This window comes from Nanorana parkeri, unplaced genomic scaffold, assembly GCF_000935625.1.
Source record: "Nanorana parkeri isolate BGI_ZX_2015 unplaced genomic scaffold, ASM93562v1 scaffold134, whole genome shotgun sequence".
Lineage (NCBI taxonomy): Eukaryota > Metazoa > Chordata > Amphibia > Anura > Dicroglossidae > Nanorana > Nanorana parkeri.
In genome coordinates, this window is record NW_017306402.1 from 977,213 (window position 1) to 1,004,444 (window position 27,232).

Below are 27,232 nucleotides of genomic sequence, written 5' to 3' on the forward strand. Positions count from 1 at the left end.
ATATATATATATTCTATATCATTTGTGCTATAATGCCTCATTGGACTTTTAATGCTTAGACTACAGTTACACGGTTACACCTGTATGGTGGTAAGGAGGCTAGCACGCATGTCTTGTGTGCCTTGAACTCCTGGATACAATTCCCACAGGGATCTCTGTCTTCAAGGTGTATGTGTGTTCATACTGCTCTGAAAAACGACAGGTATTATCAGCATGATAGGACAGCAACTGTCAGACCTCTGGGGGCTCCTCGTCCCTGACTCTTAGCTCCAATTAGCCTCATAGTTAAGCAAAATAACAAGGCAGAGCTCTAAATTTACATTGTTGTAGGAGATGGGCTCTGGCAGGTTATCTTGCTTGGTTGATACTGAGCCCATGTATGTGCACTTTAACTGACATCCCATAAAATACTTATCAGCAACTATATTAGTAGTTGAACAAATCTTCATGTAAAGGATAGAAATATCCCAGGAATATATTTAGCCTACTATGCGTGCCGGGTTCTGTTCACTTGCCTGACAAGTCATTTATAATAAGACGGTTTAAAGGGAAAAAAGATTTAGTTATGTAATAAAAATTTCACATTTGTAGAATTATTAAATAATGCTTTGAAGGTAAGTACCCATAAATATTAATATGTATGGGCTCTTTAATTTATGTTTATATACTGACAATATGCTGCTCAGTGCATTTATCAGTAAGAAGTTTTTAACATCATGAAAAATGCACCAAAAGCTTGATTAAAATATCTTTTAATTCTCGAATTTCATTTCCCTTCATATGACCTATATGTGAATTTCCTAAAAAGCCACCTCTTTACTTGGCGGGAGATTTCCCTTGGGTATTCCCATCTCTGCAGATCTGTTCGATGATGTGAGGAATACAGAAAGTTCTTAATTGAAAGCATGTCATAGTCTACAGGTGTCTATGTGCTATTAAAGCTATATTCCAGGAAAACAGCTAAATACACAGTTGAAATACATATATTTACCTGCCAATGGATCTGCACAAGAAGAATGAAATAAAACCATAACAGTAAAACTCCAATCAAATTAGTTATTTATACCTCATTCTCTCACAAAGGGAATACATATTTTGGGCTAACTTTCTTTCTGTAGACATAGAGAGGCCAAAGATCTGTTTTCCTATAGCAAGCATGGAAAGTTATTAAGTTTTGATACAACTTAATGGATATTTTGTAAACTCTTCCTGAAGTTGGGGTATCTGTGCCCCAAAAGCTCACAATTTTCATTGAACTAATAACCATACACATTTGATTCTTATACAATGTCATCTTGATGACCAAAGAGAAGATGTCATGGTATTACATACAATAAGTGGTGTATAGGGCATATTATAAAACATGTAACGCATTTTACCTGTGTGCGATTAAAGGCCACTCTTGCAAAGACTGCTTGAGACACACTTGCTCTTTTTAACTCATCCCGGACTTGCTGGTAGACATCTGGAGAAACTTCGACTGAAGAGTTTGTGATCTCTACTGGCTTGACAGGTCTGGGAATTGGTGGGTGATTTAGAAATTGTTGGTTGATAGCTTGAGGGTGTTGGTGTGCTAAAAGTCTGCTAACAGCTATCTGTTGGTTTATTAAATGTGCCATGGCTATTTGCTGCCGCACCAATGAAGGACTGAGCTGAGGAGACAACAGTCCAGGGCTCATTATTGGCTGCAATTGTGGGACTTGACTTCTGATAGGAGTGCTATGGTGAAGAGGGCTATGAGGTGCCTGCTCATTGCTCTTTCCTAAACTTGCCAGCTGGTTGATACTGGATAAATGTGCTGGTCTCTGACCCAGCACACAGTAGTCTGTTAGATTGTCCCGTTCAACTGTGAAAAAAGAAAACCTTTATTAGCATATCCAAACTTAACTTATTGGTACTGCTATAACAACCATAAAATACCTGATCCTGTTGGTCAACATAGCTTCTAAGTAGCATTATACATAAAGGACCACTTTTTGGATCAGAACCACTGTTATGTTAGCAGATTATCACACATACTGGCACATAACCATTTGCAATTTTCCATCAGTTTTTTGTTTAGAAGCAATATACTTCACTATAATAATGTGCTAATGGTACAGTACTGGTGCAAATTTTATAATAAGCTTAGTCTGAATTAGCAAATGTTTATTTGCCTAATGTGCGTAGCGGTGTGGTGCAGTACACCGGCAAAATGCTACATGCACCATTATTCCTGCATTCTGGTGCATTAGGAAGCTCATTCAAAAGAATATCCTGCCTTAATGCAAGGGTAATGCAGCAAAATAGTGTGAATAGGCCTTTATATCTTATCACTACAGCATATACTGTTTCAACCATAACACAAAAAAAGAGTAATTTTCCATTAAATCATAGCTGTAGTCCTTTTAATATCATAATTGCCCTTTCTTGCCTGTTTTATAGCAAAACAGTACAGTATAAAACTGGGGAATTGGCGAAAAAAAATTATCTTAAAGATTCTCATAGATATTACTAGTGATATTACATTTGCTTCATTTGGGGGTCAGAGACTTTATGATGTAGTAATATAATCCATCCCTTTGATGACTGATCTCTTTGGTTATTGTATCAGTATACAGTGACGTTTTACCTCTGTCAGTCAGCACAGTCCTGAATATCCGTAAGCATATGGACACCTGCATGCACCACAGAGGTGAATTAATGTCTCTCAGGGGGGAGCAAGATCACCTCAGCCAAACAAAGTGATATTGCCATATGCAGCATCAATCTATACTATATAAGGTTACATTTTCATTTCTCAGACAGGGAACATCCACTGTCTGCAATGAACCTGATCACTGCATTCAAATTTCAGCCAATGAATCTATAAATACAAAGGACATGTGATCTGCCTTTCAGATATCTTTTTATAATGATAGAATCATTACTCATAGCCAGTGTCACTTTATTCTTGCCAATACCTATGCAAATATTTATGGCTGATACCTTATCCTTTAAAACATTTGACCCATGCTTGTTGTTTTAAAAGCACAGTACAATTGGCATTAACAGGACTGAGCAAAAATAGATGTTTCAAATAAAATCTGCAGGAGGAAGCCATGGCAAACTACAGTCAACGCTTACAGAATCTATACAATCTACACCCTTACACGGTCAGCCGACTCAAACCTCATATTGCTGGTTTTGGTAGATGTTGTAAACTTAAACCACTGGAAAGTGACTTTTATCTGTCTGGGACTCTGCTAGTAAGATTTTCTCACTAGAGTCCCTGGGCCCAGGGGTGGATCACTGTAGCCTTTAAGCACAAAATGTTTGGAGCCCTACATAGTCGTCCCTCCCCTCCTTTACTCAACAAATGTTATGGATTCTGGGTTCTGACCTGGCTTAAAGTATTCTGATGACATGTAAAAATCCTTACAGGAGGTGACTTTTTGCACTAATTGTGGAAAAACAATTGTGGCAAATAAATATACAGGGAAATGCCACCTCTCTACCTCTGCAATCTATATACATGTGCCCACTGTGCCTGATAGTATTTCAGGCCCTCCCTGGGTCTGCACAGCTGCCGTGGCCATTATAAGGGGTTCTCACTCTCCATGTTGGATTTTATTTATTCTCTATAATGGTGAATGCAAAAGGTGATGATAAAACACACAAAGGTGGACAGGAACACCTAAAACATTATGGTGGAAAAGAGAAGAAAAGAGTCCGGAATGATGAGAGGCAGGCCTCACTGTTGGAGTTTCCAAGACATATAAGACATCTGGCTGCACCTTTATCTGAAATATAATTGTTGGTTAGGCGGTTCCTTGAAATCCCTTGAAATCCCAACTGAACTTTCAATTTAAATCTGCTAAATATGTTCCAGATGCATCAAACCAAAAGGTGTGTACATATTTACAGGTTATTTTATTTAGAAATCAGCCACAGATTTAGTACAAAAAGCCTGCCCTTACCAGCATGCTGCAGAGAAGGACCCTTGCTCTCTTTGTGGAGCAGTTGTCTCTCTGCAGGGGTCCAACATCATAGAAGTCAGATCTAGAGCTCTCCAATCAGCAAAGAGCATGAGCCTTGTTAATTGCAGAGCTATAGGCCTGAATCAGCAGGGGGAGTGTGGTACCTCTACATAAAGAAAACTTCTTCCATACAGTGAGCAAGGATCCTTCTCTGCAGCATGTTAAATACAGATGTTCTGGTCTATGTGGCAGAAAGTAACCAAAAAAAAGCTACTAAAACCATGGCTTTGATTAAGAAACATCCATTTACTCTCACTGCTCTACCAACAAGACATTAACCCCTAATCTAAAACAGGTTGGATGACATAGTGGTAGCAGGCAATTTAAAATTAACTAATATTTTAAGATGGATGCCTTAACTTGAGAGATCCTTTTCAATGGGTCATGATACCAGATGCCATTAAACCAGAATCTTCAAGAAAATCCAACATACTCACACATTCACAGATTGTGAGCATTCTCTTTGTACACAAAACATTGTACCTAACCAATTGTAAAAGTAATGGCATTACTATTTATTTTACTTTTTTAAGTATACAAAACAAACACATAACATTTTCTTTACTTTTGGACAAAGTAGCAAATGGTTAAAGCTTCTCTAGGTTTTATCACTGTCTTTGTCCCACTGGGGGTTATCCTTTCACTTTCTGTACCAAAGATACGACAGGAAGGACAGAAGCAAATCACGTCCTAGGCCCCTTTCAAACGAGTCAGGATCTGTTCAGAATCCCAATGTTACTCTATGGGCAGCCGGATGTAAATGGTAGTGCCTTCATTTACATCCGATTACCTCCAAGTCAGTCTAGTTACGGAAAAAAAAAGAGGAACAGAGTTCGGTTTTGGTGGACCTGATCATGAAGGATTGGAGGTAATCGGATGTAAATGAACACGTGTCTGCTTATAACCGACTCCCCATAGACCTAACATGGGTCTGTACAGCTCAGTTTCTTCCTCCATTGCAAGATCTGTTTTGCTCCAATTAGCAGGGGCCCCGTGCACGGATCTCCTGCTGATTGAAAAGGATGGTGTCCGTGTGAAAGGGGCCTTAGATAGCTATCACCAGAACAGGTGTATTGGAAGGTTTCTCTTCTATTTCTGTTCTGGATACTGCTGTAAAATATTTGCTTCCCATCAATATATAAGTGTGAGTCAAAAATGAACCGCACGCTGGCTGTAGAATTTATTTTCTATTGAATTTAACTGGAGTGCGGATAATTTTTGACTCACCCTTGTATAGCGGTAACAATGGTAACAATGGTACATTAAAAATTGTTACTATTGTTACTAGTAGAGTTAACGTGACATTAAGCTCAAAGTTAAATCTTAAAAATGCATTCAAGTATCTTAACTATTAACAAAAATGTATCTTATTTGTGTATTACTCAGCTGTAGATCCTCAAATCTCCTCTGCATTGGTTTTGCCACTGTCCTTCCTTTTGGAGTGTGGCTACTTTTGTTCCCCATGGTCCCTGTGTGTGTTGTGAAGTAGCCACCACTCCAAGCTCGCTCCCATGATGGAATATAATCTCAATACAGATTAGTAAACTAAATGTGAGATTGTAGTCCATCACAGGAGTGAGCTTGGTGTGGTGGCTACTTTACAACACACACAGGGACCATGGGGAACAAAAGTAGCCACCCTCCAGAAAGAAGGAAAGTGTCAGCACAAATTCAGAGATGCTTTGAGGATCTACAGCCAAGTGATACACAAACAAGGAACAGTATTCTTAATAATTAAGGTACTTTAATGTGTTTTTAAGATTTAACTCCTGAGTTTAGTGTCACTTTAAATATCTAATTTTGCAGGCTTTTATATTGGGCTTCTATGTATCCTACAGCAGTAAAAGGTAAATCTATTATATTCCATTATGCTCCTCCCCTATAGTCACAACGGTAGATACCATATTATCATATCAGTTTTGTTAGAGGCTAGTGCAAAAAAAAATTTTTTATATAAAATATAGAGTATACTTGCTGGTTTAGTGTGAGACTGTTTTAAAGCTGTAATTTGTTTTGTAGCATTCACAGTATAAGTATGCAATAGACAAGAGCACAATACACATGGACATATGAAAAATTGCTCAGATAAGGCAAAAATATTGGCTGTCCTAATTGGATGTGCTTCCCCCACCCACACATTTCTCTTAGATGTCCCTAGATGTCATGGTTGCCATTCACATCTCTGATTCCAAATATGCTGCTGTCCTTGTCTCTTCTATAACATTGTTTTGCACGCATGTCCAATCTCAATTAAACATTTTCTTAATTGTGAATTTTAACACAAACATGCAAAACATTAAATTAATGCTTTGCCATTGGGAGCACCTCTGCACAAGGCTGTTTTCTATGTCGTTCGTGAATATTGTGGCTAGTGGGTTCCGTGATGCCCACTAACCTTTTTGCAAAGTCTAACATATAATTAATGTACGGTATGTTGTATAGTCAAAATACAAGTAGGACTTCATCCTTAAAGCCCATCTCTGGACAAAAATCAAACGCCCTATACCCCCTTCCTCCCACCTCATCTTAGACATTCTGATTTTTTAAAATACCTTGTGCAGAGGGATATACTCATCTAAGTCCACCATTCAGGTCCCTCGTTAATGCCATTTCCATCTTGATGTGGGAGACTGGTAATCCAGCGCTGCAGATGTGCTTTTGCCAGTCGCTGCCCTTTAGCTGACATCACCACTGCAGACTCCCCTGAATTTTGAGAGGACCCCGCTACTGGAGAGCCACTCGTTAGTGTCCAAGTCACACACACAATGACATGGACAACCAAAGAATGACCCTTCCTCCTATGCATAGAAGAAGATAGAAGACTCAGGACCCGAACATCACATGATTGAGGATTCAGGTGAGTTAAAAGGACATTTTGGTAGTTTTTTTTTCACATTCTATGGAAGCGACTAGTTAGAGGAGGATTGGGGAAGGGGTGTCTATCAGTACAGCCCAAGGGGGTGGGGGTATCTTTATTAAAATAATGCTTTTCCTTCAGTTAAATCATCTGGTGATTCTGCCATTAAGTTCCTTGTTCAGGCACTTTCTGGCTTAGGGTGACAAAATTCTGTCTCACAGTTGTGTTCCTGCCTTGTCACGCTGTCACACAGGCTTCTGATAGAGACTACAAGTTACCATTATTACACACATCACAGTGGCAAGGGCTACTGTTGTCACCATTAAGAAACCCAATTTGAGAAATGCCATGCAGCCATCACTGGAGTTCATACATGCAGACAGTAAGTGATTGCAAAGAGGCAGAGAGGGGGAATTTATCAAATCAATTGCGACTGTTTTAGCCAATCATTTTTTTAATGTGCAATATTGTTTAGCCACTCCTTTTAACATGTGCGACCGTTTTGACCAGAGCCTGCACTATTTTCCCGACTGCGCGTGTGTTGCGAAAGTTTGCAACTGTTTACATCTGCGCTTGTCCTGCGGCTGTCTGAAACTGGCACATCACCTTACAACAATCGCGAATTAAGAAGTCCTCATGTGCACTTCTTCAAGAAGCGACAGTTAAGCTTTTTGCATGGAGCTACGAGTCTTCTTTCCTGGAGTCTATTTAATCTCATTTATGAACAACATTATGGTGTAATGAAGTGTACAGCGCTAAATGCCCTTAAGGAAATTAGATAACGGTAGGGATCATATGGTGTCACCTCCACAACATTAAACTAGCAATATAAATCTGGCGTAAATATATCCCATGCAACCATATGCGAGTTCAAACACTAAAAATTGCTATGATAAATTCCCCCATAGTGCTTTAGCAAGCTAAACGTCATTCAGTTGGGATTTACTTCTACTTTAATCCCAAATGCTCTTCTCTGGTAAATTTTGAAGTGCTGTGATAAGGTTGGATGTCCCTAAATGAATAAGCCAGATAATCAGCCACTAATTTCCTACTAAAAGGTTATCTTATAGTAGAGTAGTTAGGGAAGAGCATTTTCCCCTGCCACATAAAATTAGAAGGCCTTCTATGTTCCTGGAACAATTGTATATTTATTACTACAACCTACCCTACCATTTCTATGCAGATCAAAAGCACTTGAACCCATTATAAGCAAAGCCTGTTTACCTAACATAACACCCTAGACACTCTGAACTCATTTGTGTTCATGAGCCAGCTTAGGAAACAATGCAATACAAGGAAGCCAGAGAGTGCCTCTCTTTTAACTGTCTGCGTACACAATGTCTGAGAAACACTTTGGTTCCTTGACCTCCTTGAATCAAGGTTGTCTTCTGTAGATGTTGTACTGTGAAAACAAAGTCCTTATTAGGTACACTGAAGTAGTTTAATTAGTCTGTTCTTCTCTGTAAAGATATGGAATAAAGTCAGGTGATAAAGTTAGTATTGACTTTAAAGCTACATACTGCGCTAGGTGAAATCCTTTAACATTAGGAAAACTCTGGTTCATGGAGCCTTGGACTGATCCTGCTGCCTACAGCAAACAAGGCCAGCAGAGCAGGGACCCCACAGTTGTCGGCTTATGGACAGCCTAAAGGTTCCATGTGGACTTTGACCTGATCACTCAGTAATCCAGGCATTTGGATAATCTCATGGTATATATGAAAACTGAGCTGTACGTGCACTTTATTCAATTGTTTTTAGATAAACAAAGGAGCAACAACAAAATAGCAATTGGTTAAAATTTGCAATCATTTGAATATGATTCCAATATGTATGGTAAATCAAGCTACTGTTTTCCCAATTTGATTTTTTTTATGTGTATGCAAATTTAACTGGATATTTCTTCAAAACAATTACAAAAGAAACCGGTCAGTTTGTGTGATAGTTCAAAAGAAATTCCTTTAAACAGTAATCTAAAATTCAAATCTAACAAGAACCAATGCAAAATGATGTGTGAGTGGCTAGATGTAGACTGTGGTTAGATGTTAGATATCATTCTGACTGGAAAAAGATCTCTATTTTAAAACTCACATCCTGTTATTACATATTGGCTATGAAGAATTCTTATCTCATTACTTCAGAGAGAAAAAATGCATTTTAGAAAATAAATTGGCCCCCAGGCAGCCAAAATGTATCTAATACTGATGTTTAAAGCTGGCAATACACGTGGCGATTTTCAGTCAATTTTAAACATTTTCAATTACCTGGGAATCGCAAATACGATGACAAGTAATTGCCAAAAACAAAGTACTCTACCACCCATGAGTTCGGTGCGATTGTGAAGTCGAAACTGAGCAACAAATTGACAGTTTGAATACAGTTAGCTACAGCAATTTTACTAAAAGTGATCTGATTTTTCCAGCGGCTTTGATCGGGCAATTTCGATCCCATCTCCTTCAAAGTCATAATTTTAGGTCTTCGATTACTTTGCTAAAATCAGATCACTAAAAGTTATCTGATTTTTCCAGCGGCTTCGACCGGGCAATTTCGATCCCATCTCCTTCACAGTCATCATTTTAGGTCTTCGATTACTTTGCAATTTTGACAAGATCAGAAGTGAAAGTTTAATTACTGAATCAACTTGCCACATGTATTGCCAAATCAAGGCTATCTTTGGTGGTCTTGTATATCTCTCAAATTCATAGTATCTAAATGTTAAAATGATTGGTATCACATGCCAAGAAAGTTTTTGTTTTGGAAAATTAACACTTTTACTGTGTAAAAACATTACAAGTTAGCTTTTTTACCTTTCTTTATATGTTAGAACAATGCAGCTAATATATATGTCTCAGTAGATAGGTCCTTAAATGTACAGTATGTGTGTATGTATATACACATAAGCATCTACCAGTTAGTATGTGTATTTGGACGCTAAAGGATAAGGTGGCTAGGTGCACACTAGTGGTTCATGTCTGCTAAACATTGCCCGCACTTTGTATAGAACAGACTATTACCAGTAACTTGCACTAAACAAACCTCAATGCTTTGAAATATATTAATTATTTTTAAACCAAATGTAATGATTTCTTTATAGCTGCTAGAGAAACATATGAACAATTTTTGATGAGAAGTCTTAATTGTTAATGACATTCCATTTGTGCTTAAAATATGCATGCATTTAGCATTAAGTAAGACTTTCTGTGCTGGTCTAATAAACAGAATTTAGGAATGTAGTCCTTAATACACATTAGAAAAGAAAGCATACAATATTATTTACCCAAAGAATGCAAGATGACAGCTATGATATACACTGATATACATCAACAGATTTAAAACACAAACATTATTATATTTTAGTACTTGGTTTAAAGTGAACCTGCGCTTTGCTGAATGCTGGCCCCTGCTATTCATTCATACCTCTTTCATTTAATTCCCCCTTTACTTGGTTTGCCTACTGGGAGGGAGGGATGAGAAGAAGAAGCCCTGTATAATTGCCAAGCTGTGATGTAGAGGTTACACAAGGCTGAGAACTCTCTCCTGTCCCATGTCTCAGTGCTGGGTTTTCTGAGCAGCTGATTACCAAGCACCAGTGCTATTACGTATGAAGGAGAGTGAATCGCATATTTCCCAATACCCAGACATACTGAGGTTGATTCACTAAAAGCAAATAGGCTGTTCACTTTGCAAGGGAAATTTCCATTAGATTAGTACATGTGGTGAAAATTCACTTAGCAAAGAATACCCAATCTTCTGCGAGGAAAAAAAACCCCAGTATGGTTTGCTTGCACATGATTGGACAACGGAAGACACCAGAGCTTCACTTGATTGACTAAGTTAAGTGAAAATTCCTATGCAAAGTGAACAGCCTATTTCCTTTTAATAAATAAAACCCCCTATGTGTATGCCAATTTAACTCCCAGGAGAACAAAACAGTGTGAGTGTGTGTGTGTGTGTGTGTGTGTGTGTGTGTGTATGTGTGTGTGGGGGGATTAAAGTAAACCTGTTGTTTTGTCCTGCAAAAGTGGCAGTCATTAAGGTCTCTCAGACCTCATAAACATGGGCTTTAAAAAAGGGTGCTCATATGGTACTCATACCTACTACGTTCCCTATAAGCAACATTCTATACTCAAATAGCTTTATGAAGTATTGGTGAAGATCAATATTAAAATACTCATTAGGCAGTCAAGAAAAAATACCTCTTAAATCTAAATGGGCAGGAGTCTTAAACATGAAGCCTCAGTTAAAGGTTCATTCTAGTGAGATCTCACTAACACTTTGATACTGTCCAGTATCTACTGTTTGAAGCCAAGATATTGTTTAAGATTTTCTTGGGAAGAATAGAAGCTTCTGTCAAGAAGGAACCCTTCCCAATTTTCCCCAAAAAAATGTTTTTCTGCTGTCTGTGTCCCAACTGCAGAGATTCGCTGAGAGGAAATCTCCTCAATAGGGACACAAACTATTAATAAAACCCTGACAGAGGCTCTATCACTTCCCCACTAAAAGAAAGGTTTGGCTTGAGTTGGGCTTATACCTGCGGCTTATATTTACCTTTATTTTGCTAACCTGTTGCTCTATTCAGTGACAGAAGCCAAAGGAAATACTCAGTACTGCTGGATATTGAGGAACATGCGACCCACTCCATGTGATTGCACCAATCAGGGCCAATCAGCATTGTCACACAAGGAGTTTGTAGTTCTGTGTAAGTTATTGGAGCAAAATGGAGCAGGAGAGAGCAAAAAGAAGGTGTGTGTGTGTACCACTAGCGATGAATAAATTAAAAGGAACTTGTTTGTTTCTTTCAACTTTATTACTTTGGAATACCTAACTGGAAGTTTTCCATAAACGTGGAACAAAGAAAACATTGGAGGCATCCCCATTATAACCAGTTGAGTGTTCGGTTTTATTGTCTATCCAGCACTAGAACAAATAGCACTAAAATGGCACGATTTTATTTTCTCCACTGTTCCTTTCCTCCAGTCTTGCAGAACATTCTTTGAATTGTCTGGTTACAGGTTGTAGTGTACCAACAGAATATATTTTTGTGCTACATCCATCAAAACAAATGCAGTCTATTGATCACTTTGAGAAATGTAATGTCTGTAGTGCACTCCAAAAAAAAAGAACAATTCATATCTAGCCGCTCTCAATATCAAGTCCATATCAAAAGCAATGGCAGTTTTCAAGTTGATTAGCATGACACTAGTCATGTGAGCAATTCGGAAACAGTAATGCAAATACCAAGCCCACAGATGTTTAAGACTCTGACAAAGGGTAGCCTATGAAGACTAAATCCAGCTCAAACTTAGATATTGAGTATCGTTAACCCTTTGGGTCTATTATGTGACTTTGTTATCATCTCCCCAAAATACAATTCCCCCAACACATGAACACACAAGTTATTGTGAACTTAGTTTTTACTTAACCCAGTGGTGCAATGATAGAATGAGCATTTTCATACTGTACAAAACAATGACTTCATTGGATTATTAATATGGATGTTCATTTAATTATTTTAGCTCTTCTCCAAATGATTGAAATATTCCCCCAAAGTTACAGAACATTACCTTTCATCTTCTTGAACTTTTTATACCATCTCCCAAATTCGTGGCATTTTGTAGCTGACACATTGGCATAGTATGTGCTGTTTACAATGGAGGAGATCATGCTCTGGAAGAGAGTACAGGATGAGGGAATGTTATTAGATAAAGACTTAGCAGGCAGAGAAGTGATCGGTAAAGTATTCACTGATCAGCCAATAATGTTCCTCATCTGTATTAGGATGAAAAATGAGACTCCTCTTGGCTAGAAAGTACTACATAGTAAATAAACAATCATCATGATTTACTTTCCTTAATATCTGTCTCCTTTGGTCTTTCCATTGTGCACAAATACGAACAAGAAGAACGCCTCTGCTAATTTCTTACCTGTTTTAAAGTGTGCTGCACTTTATGCTGTTTCTGACACATTATGTACAAACTATTTACCAGCCAAGACAACAATTATATCTAAAGCTGAACTGCAGGCAAACAGCTAAACACAATTTTTAAATACATATAGGTGAGTATGTTATACCTGCCAAATTAATTGTAAATCTGTCCATCCAGTCCTGAGATTTACATAGCTCTACCAGACTTGGTGACCTAGCTTTTTTCCACTGTAGTTAGGCAATACAGCTAGGTCACCTCTTTGCCCCCAGTATGTGACTAGTTAGCAAAAGAGCAGCAGCAGACTGATGTGGTAATCCCTATGCTCCCACTCTCTGCCTTTGTTCCTTTTCAGCATATGTGTATGCTGGAGACCTTATTGGCTCTTTGTATCAATGCAATCTGAGTGCTGTAATACAGGGGTAATGGAAGGCTCATAGTAAGTCATGTATTACTTAGTCTAGTTTCAATGTTATGATTTTAATGAAAATATTATTGTGTTGATTGGTGTGTTTTTATAGTTGCCTTGGGTTCAGATGTAAATTGAAGAGCTTCAGCAGTATCAGTTTTCCTTTACAATTCTGAAGTCTCAGGGTGCAGCTTGTAGTTGCAGAGAAATATGGGTGATGCCATAGAGAATGCTCAGAAACAGTTTTATGCAAGGAAGTCTCAGATGGGAATTGCAGCTTTTATTATATTATCAAACAGTATTAAAGAGCTAGAAGTAGTTGATATGACATATAAGATGGCTAGTGTTAGTTCATGCACAGGATGAGGTGTGACTGCAAGCAGAAGTACCATCGGATCACTAGTTTTCAGTGCACAGATTTAGGCACTGTGAGATCTTTGTGCTGGTAGAAACTGGTAGCTTTTATTTTGATAAGGTCAATGCTGACGGTCAGGAGTTTTTGCATTAAGTTTAGGTTAGTGTTAAGGTGCCCATCCACTTACCGATTATCGTTTGGAAATCGTCCACGAATGGTCGTTCGAACGATAATCGATCAGTCGATGGGAACCCAATGTACTGTACACCTGGGCGAATTTCCTCGATCATTCAGCCTGGAAAACATTTTTAGAATCGTACGAAAATCGATGGATTAGTGGCATTTGCCTACAATAAAAAACACAACATGAACGCTGCACACGCGCTAACAAAAAGCAATGTCCATCTACGAAATTCGGTGAGTTAGTATTGCCAATGAACAAATTTTCACAAACGACATTGGTCTGTGCATGATGGGGTATTCGAGCGGAAAATGAACAAGGGTTCGATGACGACACGAAAAAAATCGAAAGATAATCGCAGAGTGTATAGCCAGCTTTGGGGTGAAAAGGTAGAGGGTTAACGATTAGGGTTTACAGAGCATTTTAGTGTTAAGGAACGAGTTAGGTTTTTAAGTTCAGGGTTGACTTTAAGGTTTGTGTACACGTTTAAGGAAGGGCTAGCTGTGGGGCTGCCTTAATTGTTAACGGTTATATTAAGCATAGTGTGTAGGCAGATATAAAATACCTACTAGGCATTCATAAATAAATCATGTATGTATTTTTAAACAGTACCTTCTATTAACCTCTTGTAGTTCCCTTAACAGCATGAATCAGAATGGGAGAGAAAAATGCAATGCTGTAAACCAATAAGGCTTTTACTACATTGCACAGTATAGAAACAGCTGGCTTACAACAAGTTTGACCTCATCATGTGTTGTTTTTCCAACAAACCTATCATATTGGTGTGGTTCTTGACCAAGCTACGTTGCTATAACTGTAGTAGAGAAAAGGGAGGTCAGATCCTGCCAGTGCTCTATAACAAGAATGTCTGGATTAGAAACCTAGCCGAAAAAAGTTATAGTTTGTCTTCACGTCCACATTAAAGCTTATAGATAAATATGTGCTTTTCCCATGCAGAGCAAAGCAACAGGTTTGCTTTAATGCACATTCCTTTTAACTTCTGCAAATTAGGAAAAGAGTCATTCTGAAGCCTGAGTAGCGTATGACTCTCTCCATTCCTCTCATGTGATAGTGCTGCAGCTTTTTGATTGGCCCAGCACAATCGCTTGTGGGTAGATAGACTCTTTTTAACCCTGTGGATGCTCTGACTATAGATATTTAGAGCTAACACCGGGCTTCCTTTCCACCCATAGACTGCTACAACTGGACTGGGCAGAGAACAGGTTTGTTTTAAGGTTAGACTTCAGGTTAAGCGTGTTATATTAGGAGTTAGGATAAAATGTATGTATAACCAATACATTTATTTTAGTTTTACATAGAGTTGGGAGGGGTTCAAACCCCTGTCCCTGTTTGTGTCTCATCTGGGAGGTTTCCCTTTACTTTTTGTTTGGGAGACGTAACAGAAAGTGAACAAAGTGAAGGGGAATTCTCCTCTTAGACAGCTGTCAACAAGACACATGTTCCCATTGAAGGATTTATCCTCAGCTTGTGCTATTGTGACAGTCCTTACATTTTGGTTTTCCCATCACTTTTTGTCCATGTGACGGTGGTCACCAGGACAAATAGAGAGAAAGAATCTCCCCAGCAGGGACACACACTGCAATCAAAAATTAACAGGGGTTCTAGTCCTTCCTTACTCCATCCAAAACGTGAAAAAGTTTTGGTTATACATACATTTTAAGGGTTTGGATTGGTTAGATATTTCAGCAGTTTCAGGGCATTGTTCAATTTTTAAATGTTTTCACCCCTTACATTTTTGGAACTAATATTTATTAGGTTCCCAAAAACTAACATTCCATAAACCAGAACTTTAATAATGTTAATTACAGCACTAATTCCACAAAGCAATTACTTTTTAGAGCAGGATATGGAATTATCTTTGAGCTTGAGGCTGGTATGATACTGATCAAGTCAGGAATTTCAACTGTTTAAATAATATTACCTTTACTCTGCTTCACAATATCTAAATTACACCAATACAGTGCTTCCTAAGAGCAGTGGGTATTTGTGACTTAACATATGACATTCTACACTAGCAGTGCTACAATCCAGTCAAGCATAACAATTTGCCTGTTAAATAGACACAAGGGACACAGCCTATCCACATACTACTACTAATTTTCATCCCAACATGAGTTCTGCTCTGCAAGCTTCTATAGTTTTCTCAAGCTCCTATGTATCTGATTCTTTGCAGCCCAGGGGAGTACCACATTTTCAAATCTGCCCATATGAATTCAGAAAGACAGCTAATATCTTAATATGCACACCATTCTATTTAGAAATTCATTGTGACAGCTCCATTCTACTTATGTAAGCCTGTTCATTCAGAAATACATGTTTTTCGTCCCTGATCATTCAGAAATACATTCCTGATGTCCTGGAGGCAAAAAGGTTGTACTTAACAAATGTCTTGCAAGAGGCTGCAGCTCTGTCCCAAGGTACAATGAGGTGGCTATCAAGATTATGAATAAGCCAAAACAGTGGTGTAATAAAAGTACTTTTAAATCAGAACTCTAGGCACCAAAACTTTCATTGAAATATAGTTCTCAATAGCCACAAAGGATACTTTTGTGTTCTGAAAATGCCGTTGAATGCCCAGCTATTACATCATCTTGGTTCTACACATAGCCTGTATGGGCCACAAGGATAAAGTGGTGGCCCCATGGGATTGTTTCCCCCCTGTCACCCTTAGTATGTGTATATATATTTATTTAGACTAATTAATTAATTCTTTGAATAGTTTTTATAGGTTGGTTTAAGCTATTGTGGATGCTTTCTGGTTCTTTTGTTCTATTTTTCAGGTTCTGAGGTAAACTGGGTTGCCAGGCAGATCGCATCATGAAGTGACTACAGCTGATTGAATACAGCTGATTGAATAAATTGGTGATTCAATTTTGGAGGCAAAAACAGCTGTCCTATCATATGTGACTGTTATCCTTTATATATTTGGTCAGTTGGCAGCAATCAACTCAGAAACTTCATCAACACATCTGGACACCGGATTTTCTCGCTGCCTTCCCCTCCCTGTATATTCGTTTTGTCGCGGTTCACTTTTATGGGGTAATGTCACCCACTTGGTGGGTGGACAGTGTGTGTTACATTATCGGTCCAGTAAAGTTTGGTGGCTTGAGTCTTAAAGACTAAGCAGTTTTGGTTATGGTTTATTTGGTTCTCGGTTAAAGTATTACTAAAGGCTGGGCGTTTTTTACCTTGATGCATTCTCTGCATTAAGGTAAAAAATGGCCAGTACCTTTTTGACTCCTCCGTCCCCCCAAACTTACTTGTCAGCGTCGCTTGTCACCGCTGCCAGTCCCCGAAGTGATCCTCCATCCGGAAACTTCCTGGTTGCAGTAGAGGATACTGAGGGCAGAGGAGCCATAGGCTTCTTTTGCCATCAGTCAAACTGTTGGATGGAGAGGAGGGATGTGGCCTGCTGAAGGGCTGTGTGTGTCTATGGTGTCACGGTCAATAATGTGCATGCACAGGTGCCTCCACCGCAGCTGCTTAGCTGATTGAGGCACCCATACAAGGGGTGGAACGGAGAGCAATGCGGGGACCCACTAGAAAACGAGGAACTGAAAAACTAACAAATACAAATAAAAGCTTAATATCACTTTAACTTTGGTTTTGTCATCTAAGTTTACTCTTGAAAGTTTAGAACAATTAGATTTTAATCCCAATAAAGGGGCTGCGGCCTATATTTATTCCAATACTGTAGACTTATGCATTTAATTCCTTAGCTTGCTTAGGTGTTTTTTAGTTAGGGGGTGGTTAGTGGGTGTACAATCCCATGTACTGAGACCAGAGCTGTGGGTGAGGCACAGCAGGTCCTCACACTACAGGCTGCCTGCAGAAAACTACAAGACAGATAGGACAGATACAAGACCAGTCACCCTGTACAATGAGAGAGAACAGCAGTGACCAGTCTTTATTACAGGAAGCCCCTGCACAGAGGCAAAGTTTCCTACATGAATACGCATTCCCTTTTGTACTCAGAAAATATTTGCTTATCCAGGAGTTTAGCACAGCAGCAATGCACACACAGAATCTTTTTAAAAGACTGCATTCTTCACTGTCAAATTGTATGTATAGCCAACAACTAACAGGGGTCTATTTATGAAGCAGTGAATGTGACTCACACCAAACATTCACTGCAGGTAAATTTATCACTGCAAATTAAAACACATGCACCAGGAAGGTACACCGGCAGTAAATGAAAATCATACATTAAAACAGGGATGCACAAATCCCAGGAGCCCTGTATGCTCCTTAAAAATGACAGCTGCCTCCTAACTTTTTTCTCTAGTCTAGTCTTGGAGCTGGAAAAGTATCTGTACTTGTATTTGTACCAAGTATGCAAGTACGGTACTTGGTATCTATACACCCGTGTCATAGTTTGTTTTTTTTATAAAATAAACTATTTATTCTTTCAGCCCTGACACTTTTTTTAAGGGAAAAACACTCACCCACGGCCTTACAATGCAGATGTGGCTTTAGAATGCTGTGCAGATGCACAATGTGCCCACCTTCAAGCCTATTCAACTAATGGGTGGAAGAGACAACTTGGGAAGCAAGCAAGTGATGTCATCAGAAGTGACACACTCATCACCACAATCACTCCAGCTTGCACACAGCAACTCAAAAAGCAGTCACATGACTGTTAAAAAAAAGAAACAAATATTTAGTTTTTGTTATTTTATTTTAAGGGTTTACATCTGCATTAAGTTGCCATTACGGAGCTGTCCATTTATGAGCATTGTATGGGTGATAATATTAAAGTATATGCAAACCCTAATAATGAACTTTCTTATTTGCTCCCTTTTGCACTGTTAAATATACCTTTGCTATATCTATTCGATGAGTGAAATAAAAAATACCTGCTGAACTTGCCAGAAATCTTGTGAGCTAAAAACATCTTGTGCTATCTACCTCTGATGTTAGTTAGCACTGTTTCCAGCTACCTCTGTGGATTACAGAACACCTCTTATATTATGAAGATATGGAAAGAGGGAGGTGTTCTGTAGCCCTGTGCTAGGGTGAAATCGCGGCTCTACCATATACTGTGTACAGCACACCCTAGGGCAGGAAGTGTGTTATCTGCAGGATCACCAGAAAATAAAGGAAAGAAAACTGAAAAAGAAAACTAATGCAGCCATGACATGTACGCACTGGTAATCTGCAATATATTACATTTATGTCCTAGGGGTTTAAATATCAGCTGCAATAGATGCTGGGTGCATTCTTCACTCACTACATACCATGATAAAAGGGCTCCACAGATGTGGAGAATTTATTATCACTGCTCAGTTAATCTTCCCTCCTTCTCTAAACGGGAAGGGTTTTAAAAGTCCGTGGGGACAGATAATCCTGACACTTTGGGCACAGAAGCAGTACATTTCAGAAGAAATCCTGCAGTTTCGCAGTTAAACAACCCTGCTTTTATAATGGTTATATCACTTTGAATTCCCTCTGTCCTGAGGTCCCAGTCATTAGAAATGACATATGGAAAGACACACACATTAGTAACAAGGGGCGAGAACAATAGTGATTTAGGAAGCAGAACCTAAAAGGTAAGATTAGATGCCCTGCCATGAATAATCCCATTAATGCTTCTCAGATGTTTCAGTTCAGTTTCCAACTGCAACAAGACCACACAGCCAAGAGCCTGGGAACGTACGTGCTGCTACCCCAAGTACAACGCTTAGACTAATAAGAAGAATTAATATCAGTTTTAGGAACGTGTCATTAGCACCTGTGCTAAAATTCACTAGGCAGAGGATGATTTAACCCTCTTCTTGCTCCTAACCATCTGCCGAAAACTGGGATGGATAACTTTTACCATGATATCTGTGGTACATGTTTTACTTAATGGATGACACCTTACTTGGTATTTTATTTACAATCATAACCTTTCTTTTTAAACTCAGCATGCATCTTAGTTTTGAAGGAATTCAGATAATCACCATTCAGTCAAAGGAAGCATTTGTGCGGTACAAAATAGACATCTGGACAAAGCAACCATTTTGCTGCCAATATGTCAGCTTTGCTGTGTTATCTGAATAAAAATGCAGTAAATAGAAAACCTTGATGACAACCCATGACTATAATAAAAGCATATCAAGCCATAATAATACCAAAAGTGAAGATAATGTTGCATGTTACAAAATGTTCTAATGGTACCAGAAATACCGGGTGGCACAGTATAAAAAATAAGGCTTACTAGAGTACAACAATCGTATTACCCTAAGACAGATACCACACACAATACAGAAAAGCTGGCCACAATTATGCTGGGCCTAAGTAATGTTCTTGGAAGCTCGGTGCTCTTATGGGGCACCACAAATTCAGAGCAAAACTCAAACATGTTATTAAAAAGGTTACAAAGCATATAAAAAAATGTGGTTCTGAAGAGCACTGTGAATCAAGACATACGATTACAATAATGTTTAGAGCTGGTCTATAACCATATTATAATATTAACTATAAACAAAAACGAATATTCAAAATCAGTTAAAAAAGTTTTATTGTAAAAAGTCTTGTATCTGTCCTATCTGTCTTGTAGTTTTCTGCAGTAGTAAACTAGCATTGCGCCTGCCCTCTGCTGCAGTTCTCCATCAGGTCCATCAGCAGAGGGCGGGTGCAATGGTAGTTTACTATTGGCTATTGCAAATTGAAATAGCCAATAGGAACCTAGCAATGCATTCCTATGGGCAAAAATGTTATTTATTTTTTCTCTATTCTGACACGGCACCGTGTCAGAATAAGGAAAAAAAAAGCAGTGTTTCTCTCCTGGGCGGCCGGGAGCGGGAGACTCCCAGAGCGCCCGGGAGAGTTTTTTTTTCTTCTTTTTTTCTGACGGCAGCAGAACCGCCGGCCAATACAAAACTGTTGGGCGGAGCTAGCAGTCATTGCTAGCTCCGCACAATCGTTTTCTATTTACTTTTTTTGTACTTCATAAACTATTTTTCTGTTCTGCTCGGTCCCTCTCTGAGGGACCGAGCCGAATACCGCTCAGTGGCATTCGGCTATTCACTCACTGCTGTTCGGCATCTATAAGAATAGGCCGAACAGCAGCGAGTAGATGTTGGATCGGCTGAGTCGAACTCCTTCTGCACTTCGGGTCGGCCGAATAGACCCCAAAGGGTAAGGACTCACAAGCTACTGCCATTTGGTAAAAGACTTGGAATGGTGTGGGTAGGGGACTATTGTAATATACACTGTCCTCCCATGGTGAAGTCACACATTATGAAGTGTCTTTGGATACTTTACCCATGCCCCTAATCAAAATCAAACTTTCAGATAACCACTGACAGTTGATCATTTTCAATCTAATTTTTTTTTCTGGGTAACAGAGAAGGTCTTGATTTAAAGTGAGTGGCACCATCAGGTAGGCTGCTAAGTGACGAGCCCAGAGGTGATACAGCTTTAGTTTTCATATATTTTTGTTGATTGACATTTCATTCTCAAAATAAGGAGGGAAGTTTCAATGAGCATTTATGAAGATCCATATAAAAACAGTGTGGTGAACCAAAATAAACCATGAATGTAGCAGTATACAGTACTGTCTATGGGCCAAGAAGTGTTATTTTTGTGCACATGACAGTGGGCAGTATGTGCAGGAGAATAATACAGAGGGTATAATAGTGGGCAGAATGCGCAGGAAAATAATACAGAGGCTATGACAGTGGGCAGAATGCGCAGGAAAATAATACAGTGGGCAGTATGTGCAGAGAAATAGTATGAAGGGTATGACAGCAAGCAGTATGTGCAAGAGAATAGTACTGATGGTAGCAGGTAGTATGTGTAGGAAAGATGTCCAGGGTATGAAAGCAGGCAGTCTGTGCAGGAGAAGAGTGCAGGCATGTGACAGCAGGCAGTATGTGTAAGAGGAGTGTGTAGGAAAGTAGTACGGAGGGTATGACAACAGGCTGTATGTACAGAAGAGGGTTGCAGATTGTATTATGAGAGGCAATATGTAGAGGAGATGAGTGGAGAAGGTATGACGGGACAATATATGCAGGAGAAGAATGCACATTGTATGGAGAAAAGTGCCCCATAATGCATTTGGCACCGGTTTACAAAATTGTGTAGTTACAGAGCAGCAGCACAGGAACCAAACTCTTCATACAGAGGGTTTTACAGACGAGGAATAGAGGGTATAATCACTGTCCAGGAAATGGGCTGACTAAAATTGAAGCAGGTTATTCTGGGACAATGGAGAAGTTGGGGATCATGTGAGCCGCACCGCAGACTGTGAAGGTGGTGGGGAGAATATTGAAACAGGAGGAATGTGTCAGTGAATTTGGGAAAAATGTAGGTGTAAAAGGAGATACCAAAAAAAATCAGATTATTATCAGGACCTGCGCCATGGAGTCCAGGAGCAGAGGAGTCCTTGGTCATTAAGTCATGACCCAAGTCACACCCCACTGGAATGCATGGCATTGCGGTACCGTGCGTTCCGGTGCGGGCGATCGAACTGTGGGTGGGAGGTGCGTTTGGGGTGCCATTCACATGAATGGCAATGCAACACAACTCTCACACCAGAATTCGCAGTAGGTACGATTTTGTGTGGTACAGTGCAATAATTGCACGGGACTGCACGATTAGCACACTGTGCTATTGTGAACAGGCCCTCAAAAACACTAACAGACACACAGACACAATCTCAAACACTCACAGACATTCTGACACTCACACACTCAATGTTTTTTCTTTTTTAACATCCACCCAGTCTCCCTATCTTACAAGAACTGGAGTGGATCCTCAGACTGGGGTCCAGTATGGGCTGCTGTGCTGTGATGGAGCGCCATCCATAAGTGCATTGCTTGTACAACTCCCTGGTGTGCCCTGTAGAGGTGTCAGGAGCCAGAATGTGACATCACTCCGGTCAAGGCACCTTTACAGGACGCGTGAGGGAGCTGTAAGCAATGCACGTATGGATGGAGCTCCCTCGTGGCCATATCCCCAGCCCACCCCACCTAATGCTGACAATCGGCACCGTGCATGCATATTTTGAATGGCTGCTTAGTGTGAAAATTGAGAGTGCTGAACTAGGGGGAGGCTTTTGGTGTGAACAAGCTCACTGGTCTGAAAATTTCCTTGGTTCCTTGATTACCACATCTTTTCCCATAGCAATTCACACCCTGAAAATTAGGTGAAATCTTTTTATAGCTGACCGTTCTTCTAAAATATATATTTTACAAATACTACTTGTAATTCAGCTTTCTCCTAAGTAATAACCGCCAATGTTTGTATTTAACAGCGTAGAGCCGCAGTAAATGCAGTAGAATCTGAGAATTAAAAATATCTCTGTGTTTCTATAAGTTGCAAACGACAACTTACGTATCAAGTTCGGCAAATAAAAGCGTATGATCTAAGCGGTGACTGGCGACACAATCGCTGAGACGTATAGTATTACCCACTCTCTGTGATTGGAAACAATTTAGAAGAAAGGAGATGATACCTTTGGCTGTTTATGACTTGGCCCTGCTCTCTGTACATGTGTGAAAACAATTCTATGTAACTCTGTTACGAGCTGCAAGTGTTCTTTGCTCCTGTTAAGTGGAGTTCATTACAATCACAGCTACAGGCTTTACTCAGCAGATGTCTTTAGCTGGGCTCACTAGGGAGAAGACAGAGCAGCCTGTGCAGAGGTCACCTTGCAATATTCTGAGATACCAAGGCAGATATGGATGTAAATATTAATAAAATGCATTACACTGCATTCTAATGAGCAGATTCCTCACCAGACATCAGTGGAGGCTTTTCTAATGCCTTTGGTAGAAATTAAGATATTACTTCTTTTTACCATTCATACTCTACGCATGTAGCAATGGTTTTTTTTTCACTTTTAAAGCTGAACTCCAAGCACTCATTAATATGACTCTATATTAATTTATACATCATGCAAGCAGTCTAAGTACCTGAATTTGACCTGCCATTAGCTTCTTTCAATTTGCTGTACCGCAGAGCTCAGACTGGGAGGGAGAGAAGCAGTGCAATGAGCCAGTCAGCTGTTCTGCAGTGTTCACATGCCAATATGTAACATACTGATAGGGGAAGATAGCAGAGTAAGATCAGTGTACTCCTTCTCATTCACAGTCCTGTCACGGGATTGGGACACCTGTAAGTCTTATTGGACTAAAATCTAAATCCTTTGGCAGGTAAAACAGTTTCAATATATGTATTTCATTTGTGTATTTAGCCCTTTGCCTGGAGATCAGCTATAGAACTGCTGAGGAAGAACACAGGTTTATCGTTGTAAATGGACCTAACCATTTTTACTGTAGGATCTTTTTTTATAAAGATGAAGTATTACCATTCGAAGATTTGGGAGTAACAGAAATAGAAGCTTACTTATGATCTCAATCTAGCCATTTCACTCAATGTTATTTGGTCTAATTATGAATTCTTCTACTTTCATACACGCTGCTTATCACTAAACCTTCAGTGCAGTTGCCTGTACTGCCCATTAGATTTCTAAAAGTTAAAGTCTAAGTTTACTTTTTGGACCATGTTTCATGTGACACCCATATTTAAGGTGTCACATGAAACATGGACACAGTGCAGTGCTTTGTAGTGACTTTGCGCTGTTCTCTACTGCAATCTTCTATGAGCATAAGGTGTACTAATGATATACCCCCGCGATGGGGGTCTTTACGTCTTGGGTTGACAGGAAATGGTTGAATAATGCTGGGCGTTAGTCTATCCATTGAACCTCAGAGCGGGCACTTGTGATGACAGCTCTAGATAAGAGCTTAATATTGCAACATATTTTTTTTTAACAAGGACTGTGCTAATTATTTTTTATTAACAGTGGAATTGGGCTTTAAAGGTTCAATGGATTTATAAATTACAAGTTACAGGTTACAAAGAGAGAATCTAGTAACATTCATAAAGAAATGTTTTAATGACTTAACATTGGTATATTGAGAAAGTGATACTTTGTAACAGCTGCCCAGTATTCTCAAGTCCGGCCAACTTTCAAATTTTAGACTCATGTGGCCCAAAATGGCTGCTAATATATAGAACAGAGTGCACAGCAAAGATATGTAAATCTCCTACATGTCACATTCAGTTTGGGTATGGGAACTTTTGAAATGCATGCTTCTAAATGTTACTAATAACTCTTTTACATGGAGAATAATTTCTTATCTGGCCGGGACTGCTGTGGGGAGTGCGGAGGGTCTCTCCATCGACTTACATCTTTTACATGGAGCACATTTTACATTTCCTTTTTCCGTTATAATAAGAAGTGAATCCTTTATGTAATAGCCGAGTCTCTTTGTAGTGTCACCTGAGATGCCTTCAAATATGAAACCGCAGCTTGTAGGTTCTCTTCAGATCTATACATTGCATTAATATTCAATAAAATGCAGACACAAAACCGAATGCGGTGTTGGGGTGCCATTCATTTCAAATGGCACCTTGATGCATCACGCCAGTGCACCAAGATGCATGTGCCTTTTAATGCAATGCAATGCACAGATGTGAACCATGTCAGCAGTGTGGTTCACTGAGGGCTGCAAGCCCCCTACAAACAGCGTTGTGGTATGTTGGCAGCCCTTGCCTTGCTGCACATGCATTTTTTTACTGGAAAAGTCTGATTCAGCTTGCAGAGTTTCACCTATGTCTGACAGCCTCTGCATTTATGTTCTGCTAGTTCAGGTTTCTTTCTGGACAAGGGCATTGTGGAAAACAACAGCTCAATGCAAAAAAAGGAAAACTACATCTTTATTTTATACTACAATTAGAAGTAGTGTGCAATAACCGAGAACAGTTTTCAAATAAGATCATGACCTTAATGTTATTAAATCTGATTTCTGAATCGCTCCTATGAGTTACTGCCTGTCACTGAGCTTTACTCTTGTTAGTGGCAATGTATTCAGGTCCAATGTCTTCAAGTATGTTTTATTTATTAAGCAGGTTTATTGTAAATTTAAAGTGTATTTATATCCCAAATTGTTGTTAGTTTTGGATAGAATAGGGAACGATTAGAACCCCCATCAGGTTTTTATCTGGGGATTTATTCTCACATTCTCTTCTGGGGAAAATCTTTCACCAGACAGGAAGTGAGGAAAAGATGCACCAGGGAAAAATGCAACAATAAAAGCTGAAAGGGTTCTAGCAAACCCCTATTTAAAGTGACACTAAACTTTAATCTTAAAACATTTATTCAAGTACCTTAACTATTAACAAACATTTAACTTATTTGTGTATCAATTGGCTGTAGATCCTCAAATCAGCTCTGAATTGGTGCTGACACTGTCCTTCAATCTGGAGGGTGGCTACTTTTGTTCCCTGTGGCCCCTGTGTGTGTTGTAAAGTAGCCACTGCTCCACTACAATATCACGTTTAGTGCACTAATTTGTATTGAGATTGCAGTCTATCACGGGAGAGAGCATGATGGCTGCTTTACAATACACAGAGACCATGAGGAGCAAAAGTATCCACCGTCTAGCAGGAAGGACAGTGTCAGCACCACTTCAGAGATGATTTGAGGATCTGCAGATGATACATTTTTGTTAATAGTTCAGGTACTTGAATGTATTTTTAAGATTTAACGCTTGAGTTTAGTGTCACTTTGAAGTATTTTTACTTCTGTCTGTGTCGAAAGCTGGCAACACACAAGTAGAATTTTGCTTGAAAATGTTTGTTTTCAGAACATCCAATAGATGGTCAGTGGGGCTAATTGATGTTTGTTTTCAGCCATAGTGACAAGGAAAATCGAAAAGAGTAGGGTGAAAATGTTTTCTCATTTCAAATGTTCAAATGAAATTCAGTGTATGGACAGCTTCAGAGAGATTTCTACTCACTTCCTGTCCTGGGGACAACCTTCTTACCAGACAGGAAATTAAGGAATCTTCCCAACAGTGCCACTGACATCAGTGAAACCTGATAAGCGTTGTAATTCTTCCCCGCTCTATCAAAAACTAAAGAAAACAATTTGGCTCTAGATACATTTTTAATGGTACCTCATTTGCCAGTGCCATATTTACATGATTTTAAAGCAAACTAGTGTCTCATATTGAGCAGCACTTTTGTTTCCTCATTACAGGCTTGATGTGACCTAGGTAATCTTAGGCAATTTTCTCCTCCAGCAGCAGGACAGGGTTAATACACAAGTGCTTTGTCCCTGAAGTCCTGACTCCTGCGAGGCAGCTTTCCAACCTGCAGCTGACAATAACATATTAACCTATTGGGACGCATAATAACAATTCACACATATGGCAGAGTATTTACTTTTTAAGTGGATTTGCAAAATGAAATTGCCACATGAGATCTGCACAGGGGCTGTTAAAACAAGTGGTGAGGAAAAAAAATGTCTTCATGTCAAAGGCTCAAAGCAAGTCAAATGGTCTTTATAAAGGATGAGCTATAACTATAACCAGTAAGATCATTGGCTTGAGTTTAAATCTCCCTTGTTTCTAGTTCATGTTATAATTCAGTAGATACTAGAATAGGAATTTTATGCCCCACTGGGAATCTGTGAGCTGCTTTGGCCCCCCATT

At 39.3% G+C, this 27,232-nt stretch overlaps 1 protein-coding gene across 4 annotated transcripts in view; it reads right to left on the bottom strand.

The window, feature by feature from the left end:
• SATB2 (SATB homeobox 2) overlaps nucleotides 1-27,232 on the bottom strand; it is a 177,270-nt gene that overhangs the window by 74,127 nt on the left and 75,911 nt on the right. For all 4 annotated transcript variants that reach the window (XM_018553915.1, XM_018553914.1, XM_018553913.1 and 1 more), the window contains 2 exons: nucleotides 12,417-12,519; nucleotides 1,380-1,846 (listed from right to left, as the gene is read on the bottom strand). In XM_018553915.1, the coding sequence (XP_018409417.1) occupies nucleotides 1,380-1,846; nucleotides 12,417-12,519 (570 nt within the window). The remainder of the gene's footprint in view (nucleotides 1-1,379; nucleotides 1,847-12,416; nucleotides 12,520-27,232) is intronic.